The following is a 27,112-nucleotide window of genomic DNA, read 5'->3' on the forward strand; positions in this document are numbered from 1 at the left end:
CAGGCTTTCAACAAAGTTCAAGAGGAAGCCTGCTAGCAGCTTGTTGGGAGTAGTAGTCAGTACTCCTATGAGGATCAGTGTTCAACATTTATAAACTGGAGTTGAATGGTACTTTAAAAAGCTTCAGCAAAAGCTTGCTGAAAGCTCTGCAAATGCATTGTCAAAGCTTGCTGTTCACACTGCTCTTATACAAGCTGAAGCTGGTGTGAAACTGGCCTGACGGAGCCTTTGCAACTAATCAAAAGTTAGTCTGCGGCAGTGAAAACAGACTAAAAGCTAATTTCACATTGGAATATCTTAATATCTATAGCTATTTTTGCACAAAGTTAAATAAGTAAAGGATATAGTTGGAACCCTTATAAGGATTTTATCTGCATAGAATTTACATGTTCTCCCTGTGTTTGCATGGGTTCCCCAGGTATTCTTGCTTCCTCCCACACTCCAATGACATACTGATAGGCCAATTTGGACATCAGCCATTTAACCTAAGTATGTGTGTGCATGTATGTAGGCATGGGAGATAAAGACCTTAGATTGTAAGCTGCTTGAGGATGGGGACTGATATCAATGTACAGTATGTAAAGGACTGTGGAAATTTTTTCTGCTATATAAATAACTGTAATAAAAAATAAAAAAAATACATAAATAAGTGTGCCACTACAGGCTGGCATACAAAAATTGATTCAATGCCATCAAACAGCACACCACCAAACTGAAAACTTCATCACTGCTGCACCCCCACTGTGAAATGGTGCAGCATGTTCAGCTGTAGTCACCATGGCAACTCTGCTCTGTTGCTCAATACACCAAGTCTTCAGCAATGTATCCAGTACAGTACTGTAGTAATTTTGCATCAGGTTCTATTGAAGATAAGATGTGCAAAAACTCCTAAGGACCTGCTGTTTGACCTACTGGATATTTACCAGATGTTTAAAGTTTATACTAAAATATTTTATATATATATAATATTTTATATACCGGTATATGTTCCTTGGGTTTGATAGCAAGACTTTAATGCTGAATGTACTACATCTCATGAGGTTGCCCCCATGTAACGGATGATTGTTTGACTGTATATACGTCAGAAAAGAAGAGAACGGCCGCACACCTCAATGCAGCTTGAATGAAGTAAATTATTTTTTATTGACATATGTCCAGACTTAACTTATAAATAGGAAAATGTAGACGCGTTTCACACGGACACAGCGTGCTTGTTCACCAGTAGTTACAAATAACTTTTTCTTCATTCAAACTCCGTTGGGGTGGGCAGCCATTGTTCTCTTCTTGTCTAAATTGCTGCAGGGTGGTGACATGGAGCCAGGCACCCACCCTGGATCGCTGACATACATTCACCTGAGCGGTCTATAGTATATACTATATATAAGGTTGGGCTGCTCCCTCCCACCTGCCTCCTATCCAGTCATTAGCAGCCATGTGCTCCCAGAGTGGAGACATTAAAATTTAAAAGTGTTAGGACTGCAGATAAAACAGGGTGCCGTGTCATGGCTCTGCAGCTTACACATGCGTTTGCAAATGTGTGTCAACTAAACCCCTGTTCTTTATTTATATCGAGACAGGTCTACTTGGTTGGTGGCAGACTGGAGGGTGAGTACATCAGACTGGGGGCTGGCTGGCTTCCATGCAACTCTCTTAATCCTTTTCAATTTGTTTTTTTCCGATACAGGGATGGAGACGCTGGGCATACCTGCCGGTGTCTCATTTAAAGTCCCACATCGCCCACATTGTCATAGTATATACACCTTTCTGTATACACGTCATGACATGAACATGGTTCTCGATGGAAGCTGTAAAAGTTGTGTTGTGTGACTGTTTTGTACATGTTGATATAAAACCTTTAAAAAAATCGGATTAAAAAAAAAAATAAATGGATTTTTGTAAAATCTTACCGTAAAATCCTTTTCTCTTAGCTCATTGACAGACGTAGTCCTCGGTGATACAGCACCTTCGGGTTATGTTGCCTCCACAGGAGCAGGACTAGACAGGAAATTAAAAAGCTCTGGCCACACCCTAGGGGCAGTCCCAGAGGGTATATCCTCTCTCTCTCTGCCTCAGCAAATCAGTTATGTGAAAAAGCAGTCTTTAGAGATTTTAACCCAACCCAACTCAAAAACAGAGGGGTGGGGACTACGTCTGTCAATGAGCTAAGAGAAAAGGATTTTACGGTAAGATTTTACAAAAATCCATTTTTCTCTAGCGCTCATTGACAGACGTAGTCCTCGGTGATACAGCACCTTCGGGACGTCCCAGAGCAGTATCACAAATGAGGGGTGGGAAAATGAAAATCAAATCCCAATCTAGAAGGCCCAACCGGTGCCAACTAGAAGTTTACAATGCTCATCCTTAATGATGAGACTCAACAAAAAAGAGAAAAATTTTTTTTTTTTTTTTTTCAGACAGAAAAAACCCTCGAGGTAGACCACCGGTCTCCTCAAATTGCGGCCTGCAAAACCTTGCGGCCAAATGAGGCATCCGCTGATGCCGTCACATCAATTTTATAGAATTTTGTAAAGGTATGTACCGACGACCAGGTGGCCGCCTTACATACCTGGACCACTGTCGCCTGATGGCGAAAGGCCCAGGAAGTACTGAGCGCTCGAGTGGAGTGCGCCCTAACAGGGAACGGAGGACTCTGACCCTTAATAGAATAAGCCTGTACCACCGTTTGTCTAATCCATTTGGCAATGGTCGCGGCAGATGCAGGCAAACCCTTTCTGGGGCCATCCGTGATCACAAAAAGTGAATCCGTCTTACGGAATGATTCCGTAGCTTTCAGGTATACCCTGATTGCCCGAACCACATCTAAGGAATGCAACGCATGTTCCCGATGATGCTTGGGCTGAGGACACAAGGAAGGTAGTACAATATCTTCATTCAGATGAAAATCTGAAACCACCTTAGGAAGAAAAGATGGCTTAGGATGAAGTACTACCTTATCCCTATGAATCACTAGGTATGGGGACTGGCATGATAATGCAGCCAGTTCTGACACCCTGCGAGCAGAAGTAATAGCCACCAAGAAGGCCACCTTCTGGGATAAAGTAAGCAAGGGAATCTCCCTGATGTTTTCAAAGGGAGGTTTCTGTAGAACCGACAAAACCAAATTAAGATCCCAGGGCGGTAAGGGCGCGCGGACTGGTGGAGCCAGGTGCCGCACCCCCTGGATGAAATTCCGCACCAAGGACTTGGTAGCTAAAGGCTTCTGAAAGAAGATTGCTAATGCTGAAACTTGACCCTTGATGGTGCTCAAGGCTAGCTTCTGCTCAACTCCTTGTTGCAAAAAGGCCAATATTCGAGTCACCGAATAGGTACGTGGAGGAAATCCTAAAGATTCGCACTACGCAATATAAGTCTTCCATGTGTGATAATAGACCTTTGCTGGAAGTCGCTTTCCTTGCTTTAATAAGGGTAGGAATGACTGAAGTAGACAAACCTCTGTCCTTCAGTACTTGGGTCTCAATGGCCAGGCCATTAAAACCAGCGACTGTAAAGCATGATGGTAAATTGGTCCTTGAGACCACAGACACTCCCTGAGACGAAGTTCCCACGGAACGTCTGCGACTAGCATGTCCAAGTCGGCCAGACCGGCTTGAGGAGGCCAGCCTAGAATTTCTAGGACCACTGGCGCTGATAGAATCTGAACCAGGCGTCCCTAGAGGTATCTGGCCCCGACCATCCGAGAAAGTCTGGTCGTTTTCTGTTCCCACACATTTATCAGATACCTGATTGTTATCAGGAAGGGTGATCTTTTCTGGTTGAACCACAGGGACCGAAGTCACCCGACTAGAGGCTACTTGGCCTATCTGGTCAACCAGATCCGATTCCTGTGAGGTATAGGGACTAATCTTAGGAAAAGGTAAAGGAAAAGATCTATTCAGGGAACGGTAACTACCGCTTCCTGTAGTACTTAAATGTTGGAAGGGAAGAATCGCACCGGTAGTAGTGGTTGATGCTCGATCTAATGTCCTGAATACCGGTGAAAACGTCCCCCCACTCTGAAACCGGGTGGGGGCGCACCTTCAGGCTGTGTACTCCTTTGCTTCGGGTTTGGCTGGGTTGGTCCTCTGCTTGTCCGACCAGCCCTTCTTGAACCCTCCTGGAGGAGTCTTGCCTTTCCCGCTTGTACCAGCCGGGCGCCCTTTATGGGCGGTAAAGAAAGGTCCTCGCTTGTTGCGAGGTCCCTTAGCTTTAGCAGCCTGTGGCAAAAAAGTGCTCTTGCCCCCAGTGGCATCCTTAATGATTTCATCTAGGTTGGCCCCAAATAGACGATTCCCCTGAAAAGGGAGATTTGTCAAGGTCTTTTTGGAACCTAGGTCAGCTGACCAGCATTTTAACCACAGCACACGTCTGAGGATTACCGCTGACATAGATGCATGCCCTAATAAGGGAGTAGTGTCCAAGGCTGCGTCACAGATAAACTGTAGCCCTTGTATAATCTGTTCCATCAAATCAGATGTCTCCTGGGGAATATCTTTTCCCCTAAGGTCTTGGCGTACCATTCTCGCCCATTCCGTAAGTGTCTGGGAAACTAGACCAATAACAATTACTGGTCTAAATGCTGACCCTATCAGAGAGAAGATGGTGCGGGATTCTGCTTCCATCTTTCGATCCACCGGATCCTTAAAGGACGAAGTGTCCTCCACTGGGATAACCGTGGCTTTATTCAGCCTGGAAATAGGTGGATCCACCACTGGTGGTACCGTCCATTTCTTAATGATGGATTCCTCAAACGGATAGCGTCTAGCAATACGCTTGGAAATAGTAAAGGTACGTTTAGAATGCTCCCATTCTCCTTTAATCTTATTACCAAAACACTTGGGTACAGGAAAAACCTTCACCGTTTTGATGGGCTTATTAGTACCAAAAGGAATCTCTGTTTCAGTTGCCTCTGCCGGTAAAGCCTCAAGTTTTAAGGTTTCCTGCATTGCCACAACTAGTGCGTCCACCAATGCTTCTTCCTGAATTATAGCGGGAGAAGAAACGTCCTCCTCACTGTCTGAGGGGGCTTTACCTGAGACAACAGCCCTTGCAGAGGAACCTGCAACTGCAGTGACCATCTCTGAATCTGAGTCAGAGGTGTCAGATAGTATAGGGGTAGGCGGGGGTCGCTTCCTTGACCCCCGTCCCTGACAGGCCGCCTCCACCCGAGCCACCATAGACTCCAAAATTGCTGTAAATGACTCTACACTCTGTGCACCGGCGGGTCCCGTGGCCCCCTCGAGGGAAACAGGTGGGGGAATATGTGTGGCAGGGTCCATGATAATTCCAGTCACTTCCTGGATAATATAATTCAAAAATAAAAAACTTTTTTTTTTTTTTCAGACCCCCAGCGCCACAAAAAGCCCCTTAGTGTTACCTGCTAGGGATCCCTATCGATCGAGAGAGAGAGAGATAGACCCCCAGGCTCACCACTTGATGCTCAGAGTTTAACTGCAACAGGTTACAGCGCTGTCTTGACAAACAGGAAGTCTTTTGGCTGGCTGCCCAGGAAGAAAGGAGGCGGCTCCGCCCCTCTGCACGCCTTCCGGCGCCTCCCCTAGCTCCACGAGGTGTTTGGATCACCTCAAACATGGCCGCCCCCATGCTGGAGACACGAGGCTACGCCAAAATGGCGGCTCGTGCGATCCAGCAAAAAAAATGGCGGCGGCCTGTACTGAATAGCGGTGTGCTGCAGGGCACACAACACTCTCTCTGCATGGGGATTTGGCGTGGTTGGCGGTACCGGCCCTGGCGGACCGCATGGCCATTCGGGAGGCCTGCTAATAGCTGGAGATCTGATTAGGAAGGCAGTCTACATGTCCGTGGCTTCTGACTGGTAGGTAGCTTATTTTTATCACCGTAAGATTCCCAGAATGCCACTGATTACAATCTTTTTAACATGTATACAATTAGATTGTTAGCTCCCAAACCAAGCCTCCTGGCTTTTTGCACATAAAATCACACTCAAAGTAGGAGGATCTGTGTCATTTATAGGATAGAGAGGGACTCTATCTTACCATACAGAGAGGGGCCCGCGTTCACCACAAGACCCGTCAGGGGAAAAGGGGGAACATACTACTCACCATACCGGAACCAGGCGGGCACCAACTCCTGACAGTACCCCTCTCCACCGGGGCGGGAGGGCTGTCGACCGATATGGACGCCGTGACTCATGGTCTTTGGCGTTTCAGCGAGACGTTTAACTCGCGGGGTCAGTCCTTTAATGGGACTTTGTCGCGGCCGACCCAGCGCGGAGCTATGGCATGCACGCACTCGTAGGCTGAACTGGGGTGACCACCGGATCTCAACATCCAGCCCGTCGCCCAGTTCAGCTTTCTTGCTTGAAGATCTCACAGGAACACTGGAGAAAAAAAGCTGTCTAAAAAAAAATCTTTTAAGAAAAAAATCTTGCCAGGACCTAAGATCCCAGCAAGGTATCTAGGTCCTTACTCCTAACTAGACAGAAAATAACTGATTTGCTGAGGCAGAGAGAGAGAGGATATACCCTCTGGGACTGCCCCTAGGGTGTGGCCAGAGCTTTTTAATTTCCTGTCTAGTCCTGCTCCTGTGGAGGCAACATAACCCGAAGGTGCTGTATCACCGAGGACTACGTCTGTCAATGAGCGCTAGAGAAATATTTATTTTAGGGTTGCTTTCCACAGTTTTTTTTCTCTAAAACCATGCATATGCTTTACTTTCAGTTTACATGAGTTTGGCATGCTAAGCAATTGAAAACAATGAAGTACATGTATTCCAAAAACTATAGGGAAAAAGCTGCAGGTTGCATTTTGGAAAACTGCTAGCCACAGAAATGAATTCATACCATTTTCTTGGTGTTTATAGGTGATTTGGATTCTTTTCAAATCTGACAGTAGAAATGGCAACTTACAAGCCCATGGAAATAATTATTTTACTGGTTCAAAACGAATGGTTTAAAGTATTTACTAAGAAAACCACATTTGCTATAAATTCTAACAAAAACTTTATATGGTATGCAGACAGTACTATGATAACTTATTATTAGGTATCTGATTGTTTACTTTGGTATGGAGGAAGATAACAAGATAAGACTCGTCCTGATAATATAGGGGATAAGGACATGCAAATGCAACATAAACACGGGTTAGCCAGATTATGTAAAGTACCTTCCTCTGCATCCAGCTCCGACAGAGATGGTGGCACTAATCCTAGCTCTTGGCATTTCTTGCTATGTGCTTTGGATTTCATGTGTTTAGTCAGATTCCCTGGAAATAAATGAATAAATATAGTTATCAACAGGACACATGGCTAGTGGTGTATTCCCACTGTTACATTCAACCTATGCCTTTTAATGACCTTTTTCTCTAACTTAAAAAATGCGAAGAGCTAAAACAAAAGAGGGTTTTAAAGCAATTGGCAGGAAAAGTGTTTAGGCACGTAAAACGCTTGGAGATTAAATATAAATATATATATATATATTATATATATATATATATATATTATATATATATATATATATATATATATATATATATATATATATATATATATATATATATATATATATATATATATATATATACACACATATATATATATATATACACACACACACATACATATACATACATACACATATACATACACATATACCCACACATCTATACACACAGTACTGTACAAAAACAAAATGTTTTAGGCAGGTGTGAAAGCATGCTGTAAATGTAGATTGCTTTCAGAAATAGAAGTGTTAATAGTTTATTTTTATCAATTAACAAAATGGAATGTAAATGAACAGAAGAGAAATCCAAATCAAATCAATATTTGGTGTGACCAACCTTTACTTTCAAAACTGCATCAATTCTTCTAGGTATACTTACCCCCAGTTTTTGAACTTGGCCCGTAGGTTGTTCCAAACATCTTCAAGAACCAACCACAGATCTTCTGTAGATGTAGGCTGCTTCAAATCCTTCTGTCTCTCCATGTAATCCCAGACAGACTCGATGTTGAGATCAGGGCTCTGTGGGAGCCATATCATCGCTTCCAGGACTCCTTGTTCTTATTTACACTGAAGATTGTTCTTAAAGCGGAGTTCCAGCCATTTATGTGTTTATTAAAAGTCAGCAGCTACAAAAAAATGTAGCTGCTGACTTTTATTAAAACGCACACACTCACCTGTCCCATGGTCCAGCGATGCATCCGCCCGAAGCCTCGCTTCTCTTCCTCTGCTTTCGGCGGCACCGGCATCACTAGTGTGGGCACACGGCTGTGACAGCTTGGGGGTTCACAGGCAGGTGTGCACCGCACATGCCCAAGTCGTGCTGCTCATCCTGAATGGCCGGGCAATCTTCTGGAACCTGTCACATGTCCCAGATGATTGCAGGGAGAAAGGGGGAGAGGAGCATTTCTGCTCGAGTTGCCTAGGTGGCCCGAGTGGAAGTGGGAGCAGTTACCTTTTAAAACTAGGTACCCGCCCCTCCCCTAAAAAAAATTACATGCCATGGCATGTCAGGGGGTCAAGAGTACTTAAAGCGGAAGTTACACTTTTGGGTGGAACTCCGCTTTAAAGACATTCGCTGCATGTTTGGGGTCCTTGTCCTGCTGCAAAAAAAGCCTGCCTGCTCACGGTGCATAATAGAGCAACTTTATTTTCGCTTTAAAGTGATTTTTAACTCTTTTTAAGCACTTTCAAACAGTTCATTCAATCACTTACAAAAAATGTAAATGGTAGGGAAAAAAAAAAGTGGCATATACAGTACTTCAGACTTAGAACCTTTTACACCAGCAAATTTATAAAGAAGTTGCAATTGCTGGGGCTTAGGACATGGAAACAAGGATAATCAACTAAACTATGCACAAAAACATGGGAACTGGGTTGCAGAAAGATGGTAGCAGGTGCTCTGGACTGATGAGCCAAAAATTCAAATATATGGCTGTAGCAGGAGGCAGTTTGTTTGCCAAAGGGCTGGAGAGCAGAACAATATTGAGTGTCTGCAGGCAACCATGAAGTATGGTGGAGGTTCCTTGCACGTTTGGGGCTGCATTTCTGCAAATTAAGTTGTAGATTTGGTTAGGATCAATGGTGTCTTCAATGCTGAAAAATACAGATCGATACCTAGCCATCATGCCATACCATCAGGAAGGCGTGTGATTGACCCCAAATTTATTCTAAAGCAGGACAACGACCACAAACATACAACCAATGTCATTAAGAACTATTTTCAGTGTAAAGAAGTGGAGTCCAGGAAGCTGCAGAGACTTGTTCGCAACATAATCATGACCGTTTGAGATTACATGGAGACAGAGGATTTGAGGCAGCCTACATCCAGAGAAGATCTGTAGTTTGTTCTCCAAGATGTTTGGGACAACCTACCTGCCCAGTACCTAGACGAAGAACTGATGCTGTTTTGAAGAGAAAGGGTGGTCACACCAAATATTGATTTGACTTTCCATTGTGTTCATTGATAAAAAGAAAACTATTCACACTTTGTTTCTGAAAGCATTCTTAATTTACAGTATTTTTTCACACCTGCCTAGAACTTTTGCACAGTACTGTGTGTGTACACATATACATGTACACACACACACACACTCAACTAAATGTAAACCAACATTTTAACATGTATTACGCCCTCGTTCACAACGAACGTGGCTTTGAAATTGTGCGCCTTCATCTGAAATCGCATGATTTCAAAGCCACATCGGTGCGACTTGGAAGACATCTGTGTGGCTTCATGCACAGGTGTCTATGCAAGTCGCACCAAAAATCACCAAAAGTAGTGCAGGAACTACTCTTTTAAATTAACGCAGCACTGCAAAGGCAGCGTCGCACTGATTTGAACATTGCCATTAGCGACAATAGGGTGCGACTTGTCATGCAATTTGACCTGTCACATCGCATGACAAGTTGCTTCAGTGTGAACAGGGGCCTAAACATATTTATTAAAACATTTATCAATGCAAATGCTTTTTTTTAACTTGTTAAAATGTTTAGTGCTGGTTCAAACTGATGCGGTGCAGGAAATCGCATGTGGTTCGAATACAAATCGCACTGCATTCCTGTTCAAATCACATGCAATTCATTTTGTATGGCTCAAATCGCACCGGCACGAAAAAGATGCATGGGCCTTTCCCACCCCGCCTCCCCAGGATTGGATAGCATGGGTGTGAACACATCCAATTCTGCATTTTGCGACCTATTTTTGTGGTGTCGTTAGCTTTACATTGACACCCACAGCGGTTCGCATGAACAAAGTGTGGTTGTGCTGTGGTGTGGGAAACACAACGCATCAGTGTGAAACCAAGACATTGTCTGCACTTCATCTGCATGAACTTAAATACAACTTGGAAGAGAAAATTGGGGCAAAGGATCTGGGATTCACACTCCATTTTCTTACCTCTCTGCAGAAGTCCCATGATAATGGCTTTCCAACCAATCAGGGAGCTTGTCATATGGTCATGCGAGCTCCCGTCATGCATTCTGCCAAGCAGAGATGCTCAGTGGGAGATCTTTCCCATCTCCCCGCCGACACACAGAGTGATAATCAGTGGCGTAGCTTGAAGCTTGTCAAGCGCGCCAAGATACTCCAAGTGGCCAAAGAGTTATTTCAGGTTTTTCTTTACATACTGAGAGGGTAATTCAAAAGATTTTGAAAAAACTGTCCACATTTTGACACGATAAAAAAAGCTTTGTATGTGAATGAGGTCTTGGGACGGGTTCACATGAGTGCTGAGGCCTGTACAGTGTAGACCAGATTTCCTTTTTTTAATGTGGCTGGAGCTGTGTGCAGGCAGCTTATGTTACACTATGGGGAAGCAGAAACTGTATGAACACAGCCACAGGCCTTATATGACAGGCATGTGGATGCAGGTGTAGGGCCCCAAACACAGACAGTATGCATTTAGGGCCACCGATTGATGCATTTGAGGATGCAATTTAGCTTTAGGTTGCGTGAAACTATTTGATATATTGCATATTGGTGGATGTGGGAAACACATTACAGTATGAACAGCAACACTAATTACTTAAGTAAATAGGATTGCACCATTGATTTAATTATTGTAAGCACTAATTAGGTTTTGCAGAGAATATTTTGTTTTACTATATCTAGGGGAGAGTTAAGGAAGCGGTTTCACTTATCTGATTCCTTGCCCTGGCAGGCTCCGGCGCTTTCCTTCTCTGCCAAGAGCTCCAGTTTGTGAACAGAGCCTTGGCATTATCATGCACCATATCGGGACATTAAGGAGGATGGAGTGCAACTGGAGCCTGCTCCACCATTGTCCAGTACTGGTAGTAGCCTGCTGGACCAAGTAACAAATGTATTTACTCCTTAATCCTTTGCCCCTGGACTAAACAAGCAAACAACCCTAGTAGTGTAGGTTGCCCTATTACAATGGTAATTTTTGTTTTCTTAGAGTTGGGCCTAAAGTGCTTTTACAACTTGTTCAGATAAAAACAAAAAAATTTAATTAATTAAGACTTTATAAAATTACATTTCAGCCACATAAACACCAGGGCAGAAACTGAGAGGCTATACCCTCCTGCAGTGACAAAGGAAGATAAAGCAACAAAAACTCACAAAAGGTTCTATCCTTTTCCGATTCTACTAAAACAAAATATTGCTGCTTTCAGAAAACTCACCTTTGGTTTTGAAGGCAAAATTGCAATGTTTGCACATGTATGGTCGGTGATCTGTGTGTGTGCGAATATGTTTCTTCAGCATGCTTGGCTTCTTACAACGAATACCACACTCCTCACACACATACTTTCCCCTGCCACGGCCTCGAACGTAAACATATTCTTCATTTGATTTGTACCTGTAGAAGAAAGGATTACATTTATCTATCTAAGGAATGGCTTGAAATGTGTCAATACAACAGTAAGGCAAAACACAATTTACGCACAGTGTAAAAGATTAAGTCCACCAAAATTTTTTTTTTTTTAGCTAAACTGGGGTAGGTGACTATCCCCTATGGAGTTGCAGAAGGTGTTTAGAATGGATAGATGACACCCCCCCCCCCCCCCCCATCTTCATCCAAGTTGTGAAAGATCAAATTTGGTCCTCACATATTCTGGGATTCCTGGGGGTGATAGGGACACCAATTTTCTCCTTTGGTCATTTTAAAAATACTGACAAAGTGGAATTCCAGGCTCTAGCTGAGCCCAAAGCCCAATCCCCCCCCCCCCTTCTAACTCATACACTAACTAGGAATTGGTAACATCACCCCTAGGCTTACTAGGGGGCATCTGTGTCAGATGTCCCTCCTTTCCCCTGAAGTCATCGCTGGAAGCTAATCACATGAACGCATCTGGCCTGAAAATAGGTAAGTATATGCATCTTCCTTCTATAGGGTAGTTAGAACAGGAGTTAGAAGGGGGTGGGACCTGTTTTAAGCTTAGTTAGGTAGAGCCTGGACTTTCACTTTAAGCCCTTTGCGTGGACTTAACCTTTAATCAAACAGTACAGGTGACATAAAAATGTTCATATTTTAAAAGATATAAAATTAGACACAGGGTGAGACATTTAAAACCTAGGGAACAGGGTGATGTAGAAAAAGCTAGGGATATATTTGGTGTGCAGCAACTTTTTCCATTTTATGCATGGCCTTGTATAGAGACAAGAAGACAGAACAGGTGTCAAATAAGGAAAAAGTGTGACAAAGAATAAGATAACAGAAGCAGTGTAAGAAACAGCAGTATAGGATAGAAAAAGCAAGAAAGTATGGGTCAAAGATGGAAGACTTGACAACTCATGCAGCTGGTACAAGTAACACAGATGAAGAGTGGATGGATGCAGTTGGAGAAGGAAGGAAAGTACAGACAGGTAGACTGGGGAAAAGAAGCAAGAGTGGTTGCAGAACTCTTTTCTGCTGTTTTTCCACCAATTACTGGAAAGGGCAGGATGTGGGATCTAAGAAACTTTGACCATGATTGTTAATGCCAGATGTCGTGGTTGCAGCACGTCAGCTACTTCTGATCTACAGGATTTTCATAGTCTACAGGCTTTAGGGTTGACAGACAGTGGTGGAATACACAGGATAGAGTTTAATGAGTAGCAAGTTCTGTAGGGAAAATCATCTTGGTAACCAAGAGGTTACTGTAGAAAGGCCAGATTAGTGGTACCCGACAGTACCTGACCGGTAGTCAATACCTGAGTAACAATAACTGAGCAGAACAGCAAAAGGCATTCCAATACTCTATGTCAACTAAGAACTGGAAAATAAAGCTATAGAGGACAAAGGACCCTCAGTTCAACGGTCTGCCCTGCCTTATAAGAAAGATTCAAGTTGCTGTTAGTTGTTTTAGTGAGGCTGTGAAGTCAGCATTTGCCAATAACCACTTGTACCTTGCTGAACCAATGCCAAGTTGAACCCATCATATCAGGCTGTTCTCAAGGCAGGGCTCATATGCAGTGTTGGATTGGCATACCTCATGAAAGTGGGTGTCTTATTTTTCTGTATTCACCTTTACTACTTCCCTTAGCCTCCCTTTAATTCTCTGACCATCACAGAAGCTTGTCAACTACATTAAACAATTTAAAATGTCTCTGTGGATTAGCAAATGGCTGAAAATCCTCCCTTACTATAGGTGGAGGATGGAGATCTTCCAGGGTCGAATGAAAATAGGAATCTGTTTGATCTAGATACTTTTTTTGTACTATGCTATGGCTTTCCTACATATTAGTGTCAGTTGTTTACTAGCCCAAAAAAAAAAACTAAACAAAACTAAAAAAAAAAAAAAAAAAAAAAAATGAATCTATTCAAGCATGTATCTTCCATTGCCCTCTGCCTCCAAATGTTCAAATTACATTTTTTTTTTTTTTTGCTGCTGGCATCTGACTTCTCTCTCCCCTCAAAGGACATTGAGGCAGCAGTAGAAGCCATTGGCCCCTGTCAATTATAGCCTGTGAGGTGAGAGCAGGGGAGGGCTGTGCTGCTCCGTGTGTGGCAATGGCCGCAAAGACTAAGTCTGCACAAGTGTCCGCATAGCAAGTGGCTCGTTATGGGGGGACTTGGAGGGGAGAGGAGCCAAGAATACCAACAGAGGACCAAAAAAAGAAAAGGATTGCTATGGGGGGGGGGGGGCACTCGGACGGGGGAGGAGCCAAGAATGCTGGCAGGTGATCTGAGAAGGAGGAAGATCAAGCAAGGATTAGGCAAGTATGACATGTTTGTTATTAAAAAAAAAAAAAACCTTTACAATCACTTTAATGTTATAGTGTTACTAAACCCAGAACCTGCATTCACCATATCTGGTCTCCCACAGTACACAGAACATGGAAATGCAATTATTTTCTACCTTTCTCATCCAGCCTTGTGACTTGTATCATTTCTATGTAAAGCTTGTAGGAGGAGATTTCCTTTCCCCCTGATCCTCTGTCTGGGCAGTGCTGATTGGCCCTGCGCTGATCACATGCTCTCTCACAAGAAAAAAAGAAAAACTCTAGCAATACACACCAAACTGAGCATGTGAAGCCTGACTCCTAATGCTCTGTTCTATCAAGAGATGGATTGGAGTCAGTTAAAGAAGAGGAGGATCTGTGCATACAGGATCGCACAGCCTTTACACACAATGCAGACGATTAACCCCTTAGGTTCCACAGTGAGTATAACAAGCATGCTTTACTGCATATACAGACGGATTTTACAGTTGTGGGTTTAGTAACACTTTAAGCGGAGAACAAGGTGTAGGGTTATCTGACTTTTAATGGCCAAGTAACATGTGTTTTAAAGAGTAACCATCACCAAATGGGGACCTATGAAAATTGCCTTTCACATGAATCAAAAGTACACTTCAGCGCTACCAAATCCTATTATTGTTTTTAGTAAAAAGCACCCTATTCTTTACATAAAAAAAGCTGGCACTCCTGAGCCCCATCGTGCCATCTACAGCCTAGATTACATGGTCTCTTGCTACCAGGAGCATTGTGGAGGTTACATGTCATTCAACTAGTATATTTCTTTCATTTAGACACACTCTGTCTGGTATACAGTATTTGCAGTGAGAGATTCAGCAAGATATAGCCATATGTATTGAAAGGCTTCTATTCACACATATATATTTCCATATGTACTAAGATGTCCTGTTCAACTTGGCACAAGTGCCCTGTAGCTATAATCGATTTCTGCCAACCTATACGTTGGCAGGAGAAGCAAACATCCATTAGAACCTATAGGGCTGAAGAGGGCATGCGCCATGTTTAAGAGGATGCCTCAGTGCTTGTGTTTCTACGGAAACGCAAGCACTAACTTGCTACTTTTTTTTACTCTAAAAAGATGAACTAAAAGGCTGGGAGGGGGTACATCTATTTTTTGAAGATCAAACATGCATGTATCCATTAAACATGATATTTTCGAAACACCTTCAACCTTCTCTCCTCAGTAGCACTGGTTTACAGGTGCGCTTACATCCATTTTTATCAAAAAAAATTGTGCATGATTTCTAGGAAGTACACAGAAGATAAAAAAAAAAAAAAAAACATATTTTGAATTTGATGGAAATGGGGATGGATGTGGTTTTGAAAATGGTTATTCTATACATAAATATACAAATCCAACATAAACATGTTCCCCCACCCTAAATTCTTTTGTATAACCATCAGAACATAGAAGTTATGCAGGTGGGGTTAGGTAGGGGAGAGGAAGTTAGGGTACCTGGGAAGTAGGATATCAGAAAAGCAGGTCTAGGAAAGTGGTCAAGATGGCAGCAGATGACATCTGGGGGAAGAGGTCAAGGGATCATGGTTGAGCCCTGGGGAAAAAGGTCAAAAAAATTGTAAATCAGTTCTGGGGAAGACTTCAAAACAAAAAAAGGATAATTAGTCATAAGACTAACAACCACTGGGATAAATAATAGAGCTCATTTTCGGGATGTGCATGTGCAGTGTATATACTGTATAACATATTCGAAAACCATGGGGCTTTTACAGCATACATATTGTATTTACAGCCTTGTGTTAGGGATGTTGTTCATCAATTTGAAATGTTCTCAGAAAAATAAAATCCTGTGCCCCTTCAAGGCTATCAAATCTGGCATCCATGAGAGTGTGGGCACGTGTTCACACCGCCAGCCTTGTTAATATGAAACAATCACCTTGAGGACAGAGAGCAGACGCTCTCTGGTGGGTGAGTATGTGGGGGAGGGATAGTGGTGAGATCATTGCAAAGAGATCCAGTCTGACTTAATATTTGTCTGCGGTTGTATGATGTAAGATTCCAGAATGCAGCCTCCTCTACCTCTCACTGGAACAGAAAGAGGAGGGTGTAAAGCAGGATAGGAAGAAAAAAAAAACACAATAAATAAGAGCATAGAAGCAGCAAAAAGGATAGTGGAATAGAGAGGGTGATCTCTCTAATTCATAGATGGTAATCAGTAATAAAAGAAATAACGGATGAACTGCAGATTATAAAGAGGGACCGTGTTAAAAAGAAAGATTTTATAATGTGAAACAGACAGAGCAATGGTAATGCCGATGAAGGGCATAAAGAGACAGTAGTATTACCAGATACGTCTTTTAACACTTTCACTAACAGCCCTGCTGCACTATATCATAAGCTCTTTAAACAGAGACAGAAGATTAGAAATAAAGGGTTGTAACCAATAGCAACTAATCACAGGTCAGCTTAACAGCTCTGTGCAGTAATCAGTCTTAAGTGCTACTAAGGGTATCATGATCAAACTAATTGCTAATGTTTGATTTTTTGTTTTTTGGGGAGTTGAACAAAATTGCAGCAGAACATTTGTTTCTGGGTTTGGATAGAATGAGGTAGGGCTAGAACAGGGGTGGTTAATTCATTTTCCCTAGAGCCACATGAGAAATCAGGACTGTTGTGGAGGACCAAACTTAATACATATAACTGCTCTGGAAAAAGGTCTCTTTTAGATGGGCGGTTGGCAGCTGCCCAGCCGCCCACCTGAACTGTAAAATAACAGCTGGACGGGGCTGTTCACACTTAGCTGCATTTTTAACTTGTGCTGCAGAGTTTGACAAGCGACACCACTTGTCAAACTCGCACATTGAGTTCAATAGGACCACTCGGCAACCACGTGCAAAGCATGCAATTGCAGCAGTAGTGCGACATTATGTTAATTTAGGCAGTATAACAGCTCCTCACCATGTCAAATGCGCTGAAAAGCACTGTGACTAGAAGGAGAGAGCCTGAGATCGGTACAGAGAGGATTTCCGCAGATCCTGACCTGGATTGAAGAACAGGCTCCTGGGCATTGTAGCATGAAGGCGCTAACACAGGTAGAACTTGTATGGGGAGCAGAGTGGCAAGAGAGCATCACAACATCTCCTAGGCAACATTCTCCCACCAGGACCAAGACTCCTCACTGTACTGATTAGCTCCTCAGACTCTCTCCTTCCAGTTCTTGCAACTCTCCACACGGACATCTGTCAGCGTGCCTGAAACTGACAGGCTCAAGGAGGCATGCTGACAGTAGACAAATCAAGGGCTGGATAGAGACAGCCAACATGTCAGATGTGACCCTAGGGCCTCAATTTTCCCAGGTCTGGACTAGAACCTCTGACAAGCTCCTATTGTGGTCTGTGTCCTCCTTGGATCAATTAACTTTCTTCATTATCCTTCATGGTCACTGGGACAGAAAGAGAAGAAAAATCCAAAATATTGCCATCATCACCAAAACTAGGGGTAAGGGGAAATCCTTAGGCACGGTTCATATATTTGCGAATCTGATGCATTTTGAACTGCATCCAATACGCATAACATGTGAACCAGACCGGCTTTCAATAGAGGCAGTTACCCACTTAAAGACCAAGCCTATTTCTGACACATGTTGTTTACAATTTAAAACCTTTATTTTTTTGCTAGTAACTTACTTAGAACCCGAAATATTATATATATATATATTTTTTTTTAGCAAAGACTCTGGAGAATAAAATAGTTTTTTTTTGTATATTGTGAAAGATGATGTCAAGCTGAGTAAGTAGATACTCAACATGTTACGGTTTAAAATTACGCACACTCGTGGAATGGCGACAAACTACGGTACTTAAAAATCTCCATAGACGACATTTTAAAAATGTTTAACAGTTACCAGTTTAGAGTTACAGCATAGAACTTTTTCTAGAATTATTGCTCTCTCTCAGCCGATTGCAGTAATACCTCACATGTGTGGTTGGAATACCGTTTTCATTTGCGCCCGTGACTTATGTATGCGTTTTCTTTCGTGCGCGAGCTCATGGCGACAAAGGAGTTTTAAATTTTTTTTTTTTATTTATTTTATTTAATTTTTTATTTTTAGCAACACGGTTTAAAAAAAAAAAATCTGATCACTTTTATTGCTGTCGCAAAGAATGTAAACATCCCTTGTGACAGTAATATGCAGTGACAGGTACTCTTTATGGAGGGATCCGGGGTCTAAAAGACCCCAGACCTCTCCACTGCACTTCAAAGTATTCAAAATGCCAAAAACACCATTTTTGAATACTGCCACGTTTTAAAATTGGCCAAGTAAACCGAAAGGGACGTCGTAACGATGCTTCCGGGTTACTACATCGGAGACCCGATCAAAGTCGAATATGGCTTTGTTCGGGACTCCAACCAGCCAGCGGACGTGCCGGCTGGTTGCTCGGGTCTCCCGGCGGACCCAGGCAGAGCCGTGGAAGGCGACGGGGGGGGGCATCGTCCCCTCCTGCTCGCTGGGATAACGGCCGAGCGGCCAGGTCGGCTGTCATCTCCTGAAAGACGACCACCGGCTCGAAAAAAAACAATCGGGGCTGATGACTGCAGCTGCAGGCATCATCCTGATACAACCACTTCTGCAAGCCAACTAGCAGGGACGTCGGTTTGTGGGAAGTGGTTAACCTATATGCAGGCCGGTTGCAGTGCAAATTTTAAAATGGTCCTGTGTGTTTCAGGTGTTGAAATTTCAGTCTGGATCAGGTGTGATTTAGGCGTCAAATTTGCAATTGAATCGCATCCGAACCACTGAATGAAAACTTCACCGGCCCCGCATATATGTGAACCCAGCCTAAAATGGGAATACCTGTTCTGGTGACAAGTCTCAAGCTGGGTTCACACTTATGCAGGTGTGGGTTTCCCCTGCATTCAATTCACATGACAGAAGATTGTGGCAAACTCTCAATGGAGCCAGTTCACACATCTCCGTGGCTGCTGTGAAGCGGATTGCACAGGGGTCCTGTGCGTCTTTGACTCAGTTTCAGGTCTGAATCTAAGCAAAAATTCGGGCCTGATTCATCCCTGAAATGGAGAACAGGGACGCACCGGACCCCTGCTTTGAGCCGCATCTGCATTAGGTTTGAACCAAGTCTCAAACGTGGGATTTGCCTTCACTTTCCTGCATCCAGATACCAGCATGCTAGAAAGACATGATGGGAAGCTTGATAAAATGACCTGCATGACCCCAAAATATTGGTTAGTGCTTGCAACTATGTTTTTTCTTTTTGGTAATAAAGATTTTGAATTTTACTGCAGTGCCAGCCTTTGCATACAGTATGTCTCGGTTTTTTACAAGGTACCAACTTTCTTTTACAATAGAATTTTATTGCAAACAAAAAATTTTACAAATTAGTTCAACAATGAGATGGTTACATCAAAATATGGCATAAGGAAGGGCTCCCAACAGAGGGACACAAAAAATGTTTTACATAATTTCCTAATGCAGTATGTCATACTGAATAAAGTCCTGAGTCCTTGATAGAGAAAGCTTGATATTCCAGACTGTGATGGATGGTGAATTATACCTAAACACCAAAACTTATTAATGGAGGACACAAGGCAGTGCAACTAGTTGACAGTGAATGTTTATGTATATAATATACTAATGAAAAGATGTGATCATTGTAACCATCCTCACCAGAACCACACCCGGTGGCCTGGTAGGCTGTAAGAGCTGTTATACATAAAAGGAGAACTGAAGGGAAAGATAGAAAGTAGGATTAGAGAAAGAAAAGTTAAGAGGAGAGGGAAAAGAGGGGGGGGGGGTGTCTGACGGGGTACGCAATAGAGGATCACTGAAATACAGGGGAGCCTATTATCTAATCTGGAAGGTTGGACATATGCTATCCACGGTTGCCAGGCCCTAAGGAATTTGTCATGGGTGTCTGAAGCAAAGGCCACAAGGTACCAACTTTCACTGCTGCATTCCAATTTACTATCAGCCTAAAGAGGTACGAGAATGCAGGCTTTTCTATTTATCTCCTAAATGGGGACACAAACAAAAATTAGAACTCCATGGATATTATAGCCCTTCCTCATTCTATCTAAAGCAGGGGGAAAAATCCTTGGTGTTCTACTCTATACAAAGTGTACTAGTAATAATATAGTACCGAGGAGGGATTACTCTTTATATAACACGCAGTTTAAAAGGTATCAGTGAAGAAAGACATTGATATTTAGTATATACACAAAAGTATGCATAGATCAAACTAAACTATATAGTGACTGAAATGCATTATGCCCACACTAATTCTGCGACAAATTCTTCTTTAAAGCTTTCTTACAATATCAGAGCCTTAAGTGTAGGGCTGGAAAGGGCAGCAATCTTTCCTTCCTTAACATTGGGGGGTGGATTGGCAGTTGAGAGATTAACAGGGGGTCTGTGCTGCACTTTCAAGGTCGATATAATAGTACATAATTAAAATACATTCTATCTATATGCAGTAGCTGGTCTTTAAACATTTATTTCACATCATAACTTTGGGACATTCACATAACTGCTTTTATAGGATTAGTCCACCCAAAATTAGTTTTGGTAGATGCTGGTGCATTGAATATTTTTATAGGCTCGGTAAATTGGTCTTTGTGCACATCAAATGGGTTTTGCATTACCACACAAGTCTATGGGAATGCAAAACCTGCTTCAAGCAAAGGTAAAGTCAAGTCAGAATTATGTAAACTGAAGGTCAGTGCACTTATCAAGAAACTCTGAATTAACTCAACATCCCAAACTGATGTCATCAAAACAAGCCCAAAACCCCTTGACACAAGCCCTTACTAACACAGTCTCTAAAATGCTTAAGATATCTGTGCCTGAGTTTCTGGATTTGCCAGCAACTAAAGCAGGAAAATCCTCAAGACATGTAAGATGCCAGCAGTTGACTCGCCAGACTACACCAAAACCTGAATTATTGGGGTTTATTTGCTAAATGCAAATGTTCAATTTGCAAGGTACTAAGCAAAAATTTTCTTACAGAGTGTACAACCTATTTACCTATTTTATATCTAACCAATAAACCCTATAATTTTTTGATGGAATTGTCCTTTTAAACCTTTGTCATTGTCCTTTTAATTGTCCTTTGTCATTGTCCTTTTAATTGTAATTGTCCCTTTAGATTTTTAATATGCATTATTAATGCATTATAATGGGTATATTGTGTTGAGTGCCATATATTACAAAACATGTAAAATGCACATATAGTGCATTTTACTGTGCATACTTGTACCATGTATAACTACTGAGGATGTGCTTAATGGAAACTGCACACAAGAATACAGCACATTACATTTATTTTAAACAAATCATACTAAAGTACTATACCACTGAAGGTAACCATGCAGAACTTTTGTTCTAGTATGTCTTATGGCACTTTTCCACTGCAAGTAACGGCTCGGCTCCACTCGCCACTGCTTGGCTCAGTTTGCTTTTCCACTGCGTAGTACGAGTCGGCACCTTTCAGCACAGTATAGGCTCTACTCGGCTTTGCTTTTCCACTGTTGTAGTACTTAGTAGTAAGTGGGTGGGATTACAACGATTCTCTGACCAATCAGTGGCTAGTAGTGACAAACAATCAATGCTGCATGCAAAGGATTGTGGGATATGATATTGGTATGGCCCGCTTGGAACCCCAACCGAGGTGGTACTGTTTAAGCGAGCCGTACCATGTAGTGGAAAAGCGCCGCCGTACTGTACCGTACCGAACCGCTCTAACACGTACCATGTGGTACCATGCAGTGGAAAAGCGCAAAAGCGAGCTGAACCGTTCGGTTCCATGCAGTGGAAAAGCGCCATTAGTCACAAAGGTGTAAATGGGCAGGCATACAGGAATTGTCGTCATCCCACTACATGAACGCAGAAGTGGAGGTATACCCTGAGGGATAGTGAGGGCAGTCCTGATAGTATTTGATTTTCAGGGCCAGCACTTAGAAGTGATTATGAAATGCTTCCCTGGTGCAAGTATATGCACTTCTAAATGTGAGTGTACATGGTTTTAGAAGAAAGTTCAATAAACTTAAGGATTTTACACTATATGAGCTTTTCCTTTTTATATAGTGATGCCTATGAGTGGAGAGCAATAGGAGAGAGAGCAGCAGTGATACATTGAAACAGAAGTTTAAACTACACTCCACCTTTTAAATGCCCCTAATAAATTTTAGCATAAATTGCAATTTAAATACCCTTTTTCTGAGGGGGTCACGTAACCACAAAGCTCAGTGTAATGTACTGTTGGTGGGGGAAAATGCTTTCCTCCTCCAACCACACCTAAAGCAGTGAATGCTGACAGGTATTATTGCTATGGAAGTTGCTGCACATTGCACAGAGGAGCCAGAGCTCTGCGGTCACATAACTGCACAGACAAACAAACAATGATTAAAAGGTATTCACATTGCAACTTATGTAAAATGTAAGAAGAGCAATGGGAGGGGTATATTGTGGCCTATGCTTCTACTATGTCATCTAATTAATCCCTAGTAAAATGTGAGGGATGTAAAGAAAAAAAAATTGAACCATTCAAAAGTTGCGATAAATTACCAATTAATGTGAAATAAAAGCGCTGAAAAGGTATTGTGTATATTAAGCCAAACATTTTCTAGTTTTGGATTATGAAGACATTAGAATGTCTGTTGGCTTTTTACTGAAATCTCCATCTACCTTCGCAAGAAATAAAATGCCAACTAAAAATTAAGTGGTCAGTACTGGTAAAATTAAACCAAAAAGTTTGACATCAGTGAAAAGGGTAGATAAATTATGAACTGTTAATTAACTCTCCTAAAATATAATATACAGAACTCACCCTCCTTCGAAGATTCGTACACGGGAGGGTTCTCCTCGCTTAACAGATGGCCCAGAATCTTCTGATTTCACTCTCTTTTCTTCTTCTTTGACAGTCCTTGATGTCTCCTTAAATACCTGAACAGGCAGATGAGTCTGCTTTTCATCCCATAACAATTCAGGGAAAGAAAAAAAAACAAAAAACAAAAAAAATCCTGAGATTTAGAAACAAAATATGAAACAATCATAATCAAAAGCGCTTAAAAGGAGTCTGGTAATCCAGTGTAGTACTAAGGGAGGCACAGTTTCTTCTCGTACTTTTGTTTTTCCTTTTCCATGTCCACTCCTCAATTCATAAAAATACTACTATAGGGCGTTTTGTATCACATCATTTTTAATTCACCCCTGTATACCCAAACGCGGCGTTATTCTGTTTGGGCAAAGCTTCAGCACTTCCTGGTAGTGGCAGAGCTTGTGTGTCCCCTCCTGCACATTCGTGTTGGCCATAAGGCAGCCCAATATATTGGTAGGCCAAGAGAAAAGTGTAGGGGCAGGAGGGAGCAGTCAAGCACTAATACTAAACAGAAGGGTCAGATTTTTCCCCAATCAGAACAGCCCAGCTATTGGGTGTAGAGAAGGCAATGAAAGCTGCTTCAGGTACCTCTGAGTGTACTGCTTTAAATGACAAGCCTAAGTGCTCCTAATTCCAATACAAGTATTTCAAATTTTCATTTTTATACCTTTTACAAATGCTGTAAGAGGGACCACCAACAGAGAACGCTTTTAGTTCCTTCAAAAGCAGAATACTGGGACAGTCCTTCCCAGAACTAAGGAAATATCTGTTTCTCTAGTTGGTCTCTTCCCACAAATAGCAACTGCTGGAGAATTGCAGCCCAAGGATGAGGTGTCTCTAGAGAGCCATTAGTGTGGTGAACACTTGGGAAAAGATCATATTCGCTAGTTTTGCTATTTACATATAACATATTGTGGTTACCACAACTTCTGCGGTTGGCTATGTAAAAGTGTGATGTTAATATTTCCAGCCCAACAAAAAGAATTACGACACAATACTTATCAACCAAAGATGTCTTTAGTTTGGGCCACAGACTCAAAATAGGACTGCTAAAAAGTTAACCACTTTGGCTCAAAAATATGAATCTTACTTTGCTTTGTGACCATTGCCGAGTGAGGTCTTTCATAAACAATGAAGGCGCTGTTATAAAAAAAAAAAAAAATACCCATATTGAAAGGTTCTTAAAGTGGAACTTCACTCTCTCAATCAAAATGGACTATTTTGAATCCTTATGCTGCTAGCATTAGTAAATAGATAGGAAAGTATATCCCAATTTAAACTGTTTTTTTTAATGTTTCTTTGGTTACTTCCTGGTTTTCATGCTTAGGCAAATGATGTCTTACATTCCAGGAGCCTTCAGGAGGGGTTTTCTCATCTAAGCACACCCTCCTGCCTGCATGCCTGAGGTAAGGGCAAATTTATTTCAGGAAGTAAATGCTACATGAATCATCTGCCCTTACTCAAGATGGCCACAGACAGAAATGCTAGGGTGTGATTTCTCAGCAAAATAAAGCATGGAGACATGGATGAATGGGGGAGTTTGCTTTGAATAGTAAAAATTAATTAAATTGTGCTTTTGGTTTGTGGTGCTCAGATACAGTGTAGTTCCGCTTTAAAAGTTACTTTCTAGGATAACTACCTCCAATTAGTAAAGAACCTAATGCACTCCTATTGGAAACAAATGTAAAACACTTTTTCCGCAACTGTTAATGTTAACTTGTAGACTTCCATTATATTTGAATAGACAAGCTAAAACAGCAAGATTTGGCATAGGATGTTGTAAAACCCCCATTAACCTCCCTCGCGGTATCCCCGAGCGTGACTCGGGGTGGATTTTTTAGACTAGGATCGGTATCCCGGAGTCACGCTCGGGGTAGACGTGCAGAGCGCGCAGCGGTGTCTCTTACCTTCTCCTGGCGATCCAGCGATGATCTCTCATTGCTGTGACCGCCAGCCGAGATCCCCGCCGCTCGTCCGTCGGTGTGATGACTTCCTAGTTCCGTTCCCTGCAGCAGCAATGCTGCGTGGGAGCGGAACTGGGAGGGAAATTCAAATGTTGCACAAAACACAAACACATATATATAATATAAATGTATGTATGTATGTATGTATGTATATATATATATATATATATATATATATATATATATACACATACATACATACATACACACATATATATATATATATATATATATATATATATATATATATATATATATATATATATATATATATATATATATATATATAACGCATGAATTATAATCTAATCAATAATATAATTTTATTATATACATTATATATTATATAATAAAATTATATTATTGATTAGATTATAATTCATGCGTTTGTGTTTCAAATTTATCACATCTGGGATGTCTACTAGACTCTTGTTTTGGTCAGGTTTAAGTCAGTAATTACTAAGAATTGTAGGCCTATAATACATAACGCCAAATTTCCATGAAAAAAATTGTACCGCTTTTGGTACATAATTCCTGACATAATCATACCGCCACGGAGGTTAAAAAAAATAAATAAATAAATATTTAGCCTCCCGCCTAAAGATAAAAAAAAAAAAAAAAAACTGAGCACTGGTGTTTCTTTTTCATAACTGGAGTGGCCAGAAACTGAAGCAGTTATGTATGGCAACCAACCTGCTTCTAGCCTTCATTTTCAAAGCTTACTGTAACTGAACAAGCAGAAGATAGAAGCAAGTTGGTTGCTGCTCCAGTTTTGATAAATTCTCCCCTACTGTGTTTAGATTATAAAGATTTTTTATTTTAACAAATCAACACAGCTTTATTATATCCAATGTGTCCATGCAGATTGGGCTATTTAGCTCCTTTTACTAGAGCAGTGTCCAGAGCCAGAATTCTAAAACGCCCAAGGTCTGCATTCAGGGAAGAGTATTTTGTGTTTTTTCATGCGGTATGCATGTAAACATTTGTGCGAATGCATATAGTGCCCAGGGATTATGCACTCTATTGGAGCCACCTGCCTCCTAGCAGAGAAGGACATTAGAAAATGCTAGGAGGCAGACTGCTCAATCCGCCTAGCTTAATTTACTGTTAGAAGGCAAGTGCCATTATTGGCTGAGGCTGCTGAGATGTAAATAATAGCATGTAATCAGCAGGTGCCAACAGCAGTTAGACACAATTGAGGTTTACATGTTGGCCCTGATCAAATGAGTAATTCATGAGGCGTGACTTGTCATTTTGTGCATGCATGGGTGCTGATTTGCATGGAGAGGAGAGGGCGAACATACATGGGGTGTTGCAGTTGTCCGTCAGGTCCAGTCTGAAAGCCTTGGCCAATCAAATTATACACAGAAAAAACAGCCCCTCCCAATCATTTTATCATTTGTCATTTTCATCATTTTAGACCAATATGTATTCTGCCACATATTTTTGGTACAAAAAAAATCCCAATAAGTGTATATTGATTGGTTTGCGCAAAAGTTATTGCATCTACAAACTAGGGGATAGATTCATGCATTTTTATTAATTTTATTTTTACTAGTAACGGCGGCCATTAGTGATTTTTAGCAGGACTGCAACATTGCGGCGGACAGATCAGACACCTGACACTTTTGAGGGGACCAGTGACATTACTACAGTAATCAGAGCTAAAAATATTCACTGGTATTGTACCAATGACACTGGCAGCGAAGGGGTTATCACCAGGAGCAATCAGAGTTAAGTGTGTCCCTAGGGGATGCTTTCTAACTGTGTGGGGGGATGGACTCACTAGATGAACATAGAGAATACAGGAATAGCAGAAACACAGGATCCCTGTGTTCATCTGTGACAGAAAGGCGGTCTGCCTTGTTTACATAGGCAGACTACCATTCTGTCTCTATGGGGAGTGATTGCAGGTGGCCAATCAGCATGCGTGCGCCCCCACCGGCTATTACACGAAAAGTTGTACAGGTACATCGTTTCACGTAAAAGAGCCAACCAGCCAAAGTACATGTGCAGCTGGTCGGCAAGTGGGTAATGGCATCCCAGTCTTAGTCCATAGGGTTCAATATTGAGTTGGCCCACCCTTTGCAGCTATAACAGCTTCAACTCTTCTGGGAAGAC

At 41.9% G+C, this 27,112-nt stretch overlaps 1 protein-coding gene across 4 annotated transcripts in view; it reads right to left on the reverse strand.

The window, feature by feature from the left end:
* The window catches only part of HIVEP3 (HIVEP zinc finger 3), a 223,517-nt gene that overhangs the window by 12,782 nt on the left and 183,623 nt on the right, over positions 1–27,112 (reverse strand). For 3 of the 4 annotated variants that reach the window (XM_082246722.1, XM_082246721.1, XM_082246720.1), the window contains 3 exons: positions 22,977–23,113; positions 11,618–11,793; positions 7,143–7,241 (listed from right to left, as the gene is read on the reverse strand). In XM_082246722.1, the coding sequence (XP_082102848.1) occupies positions 7,143–7,241; positions 11,618–11,793; positions 22,977–23,113 (412 nt within the window). The remainder of the gene's footprint in view (positions 1–7,142; positions 7,242–11,617; positions 11,794–22,976; positions 23,114–27,112) is intronic. The other variant, XM_082246723.1, reaches the window with a different exon arrangement.

This window comes from Pelophylax lessonae (genome assembly GCF_965119305.1).
Source record: "Pelophylax lessonae genome assembly, chromosome: 2".
NCBI classification, from domain to species: Eukaryota; Metazoa; Chordata; class Amphibia; order Anura; family Ranidae; genus Pelophylax; species Pelophylax lessonae.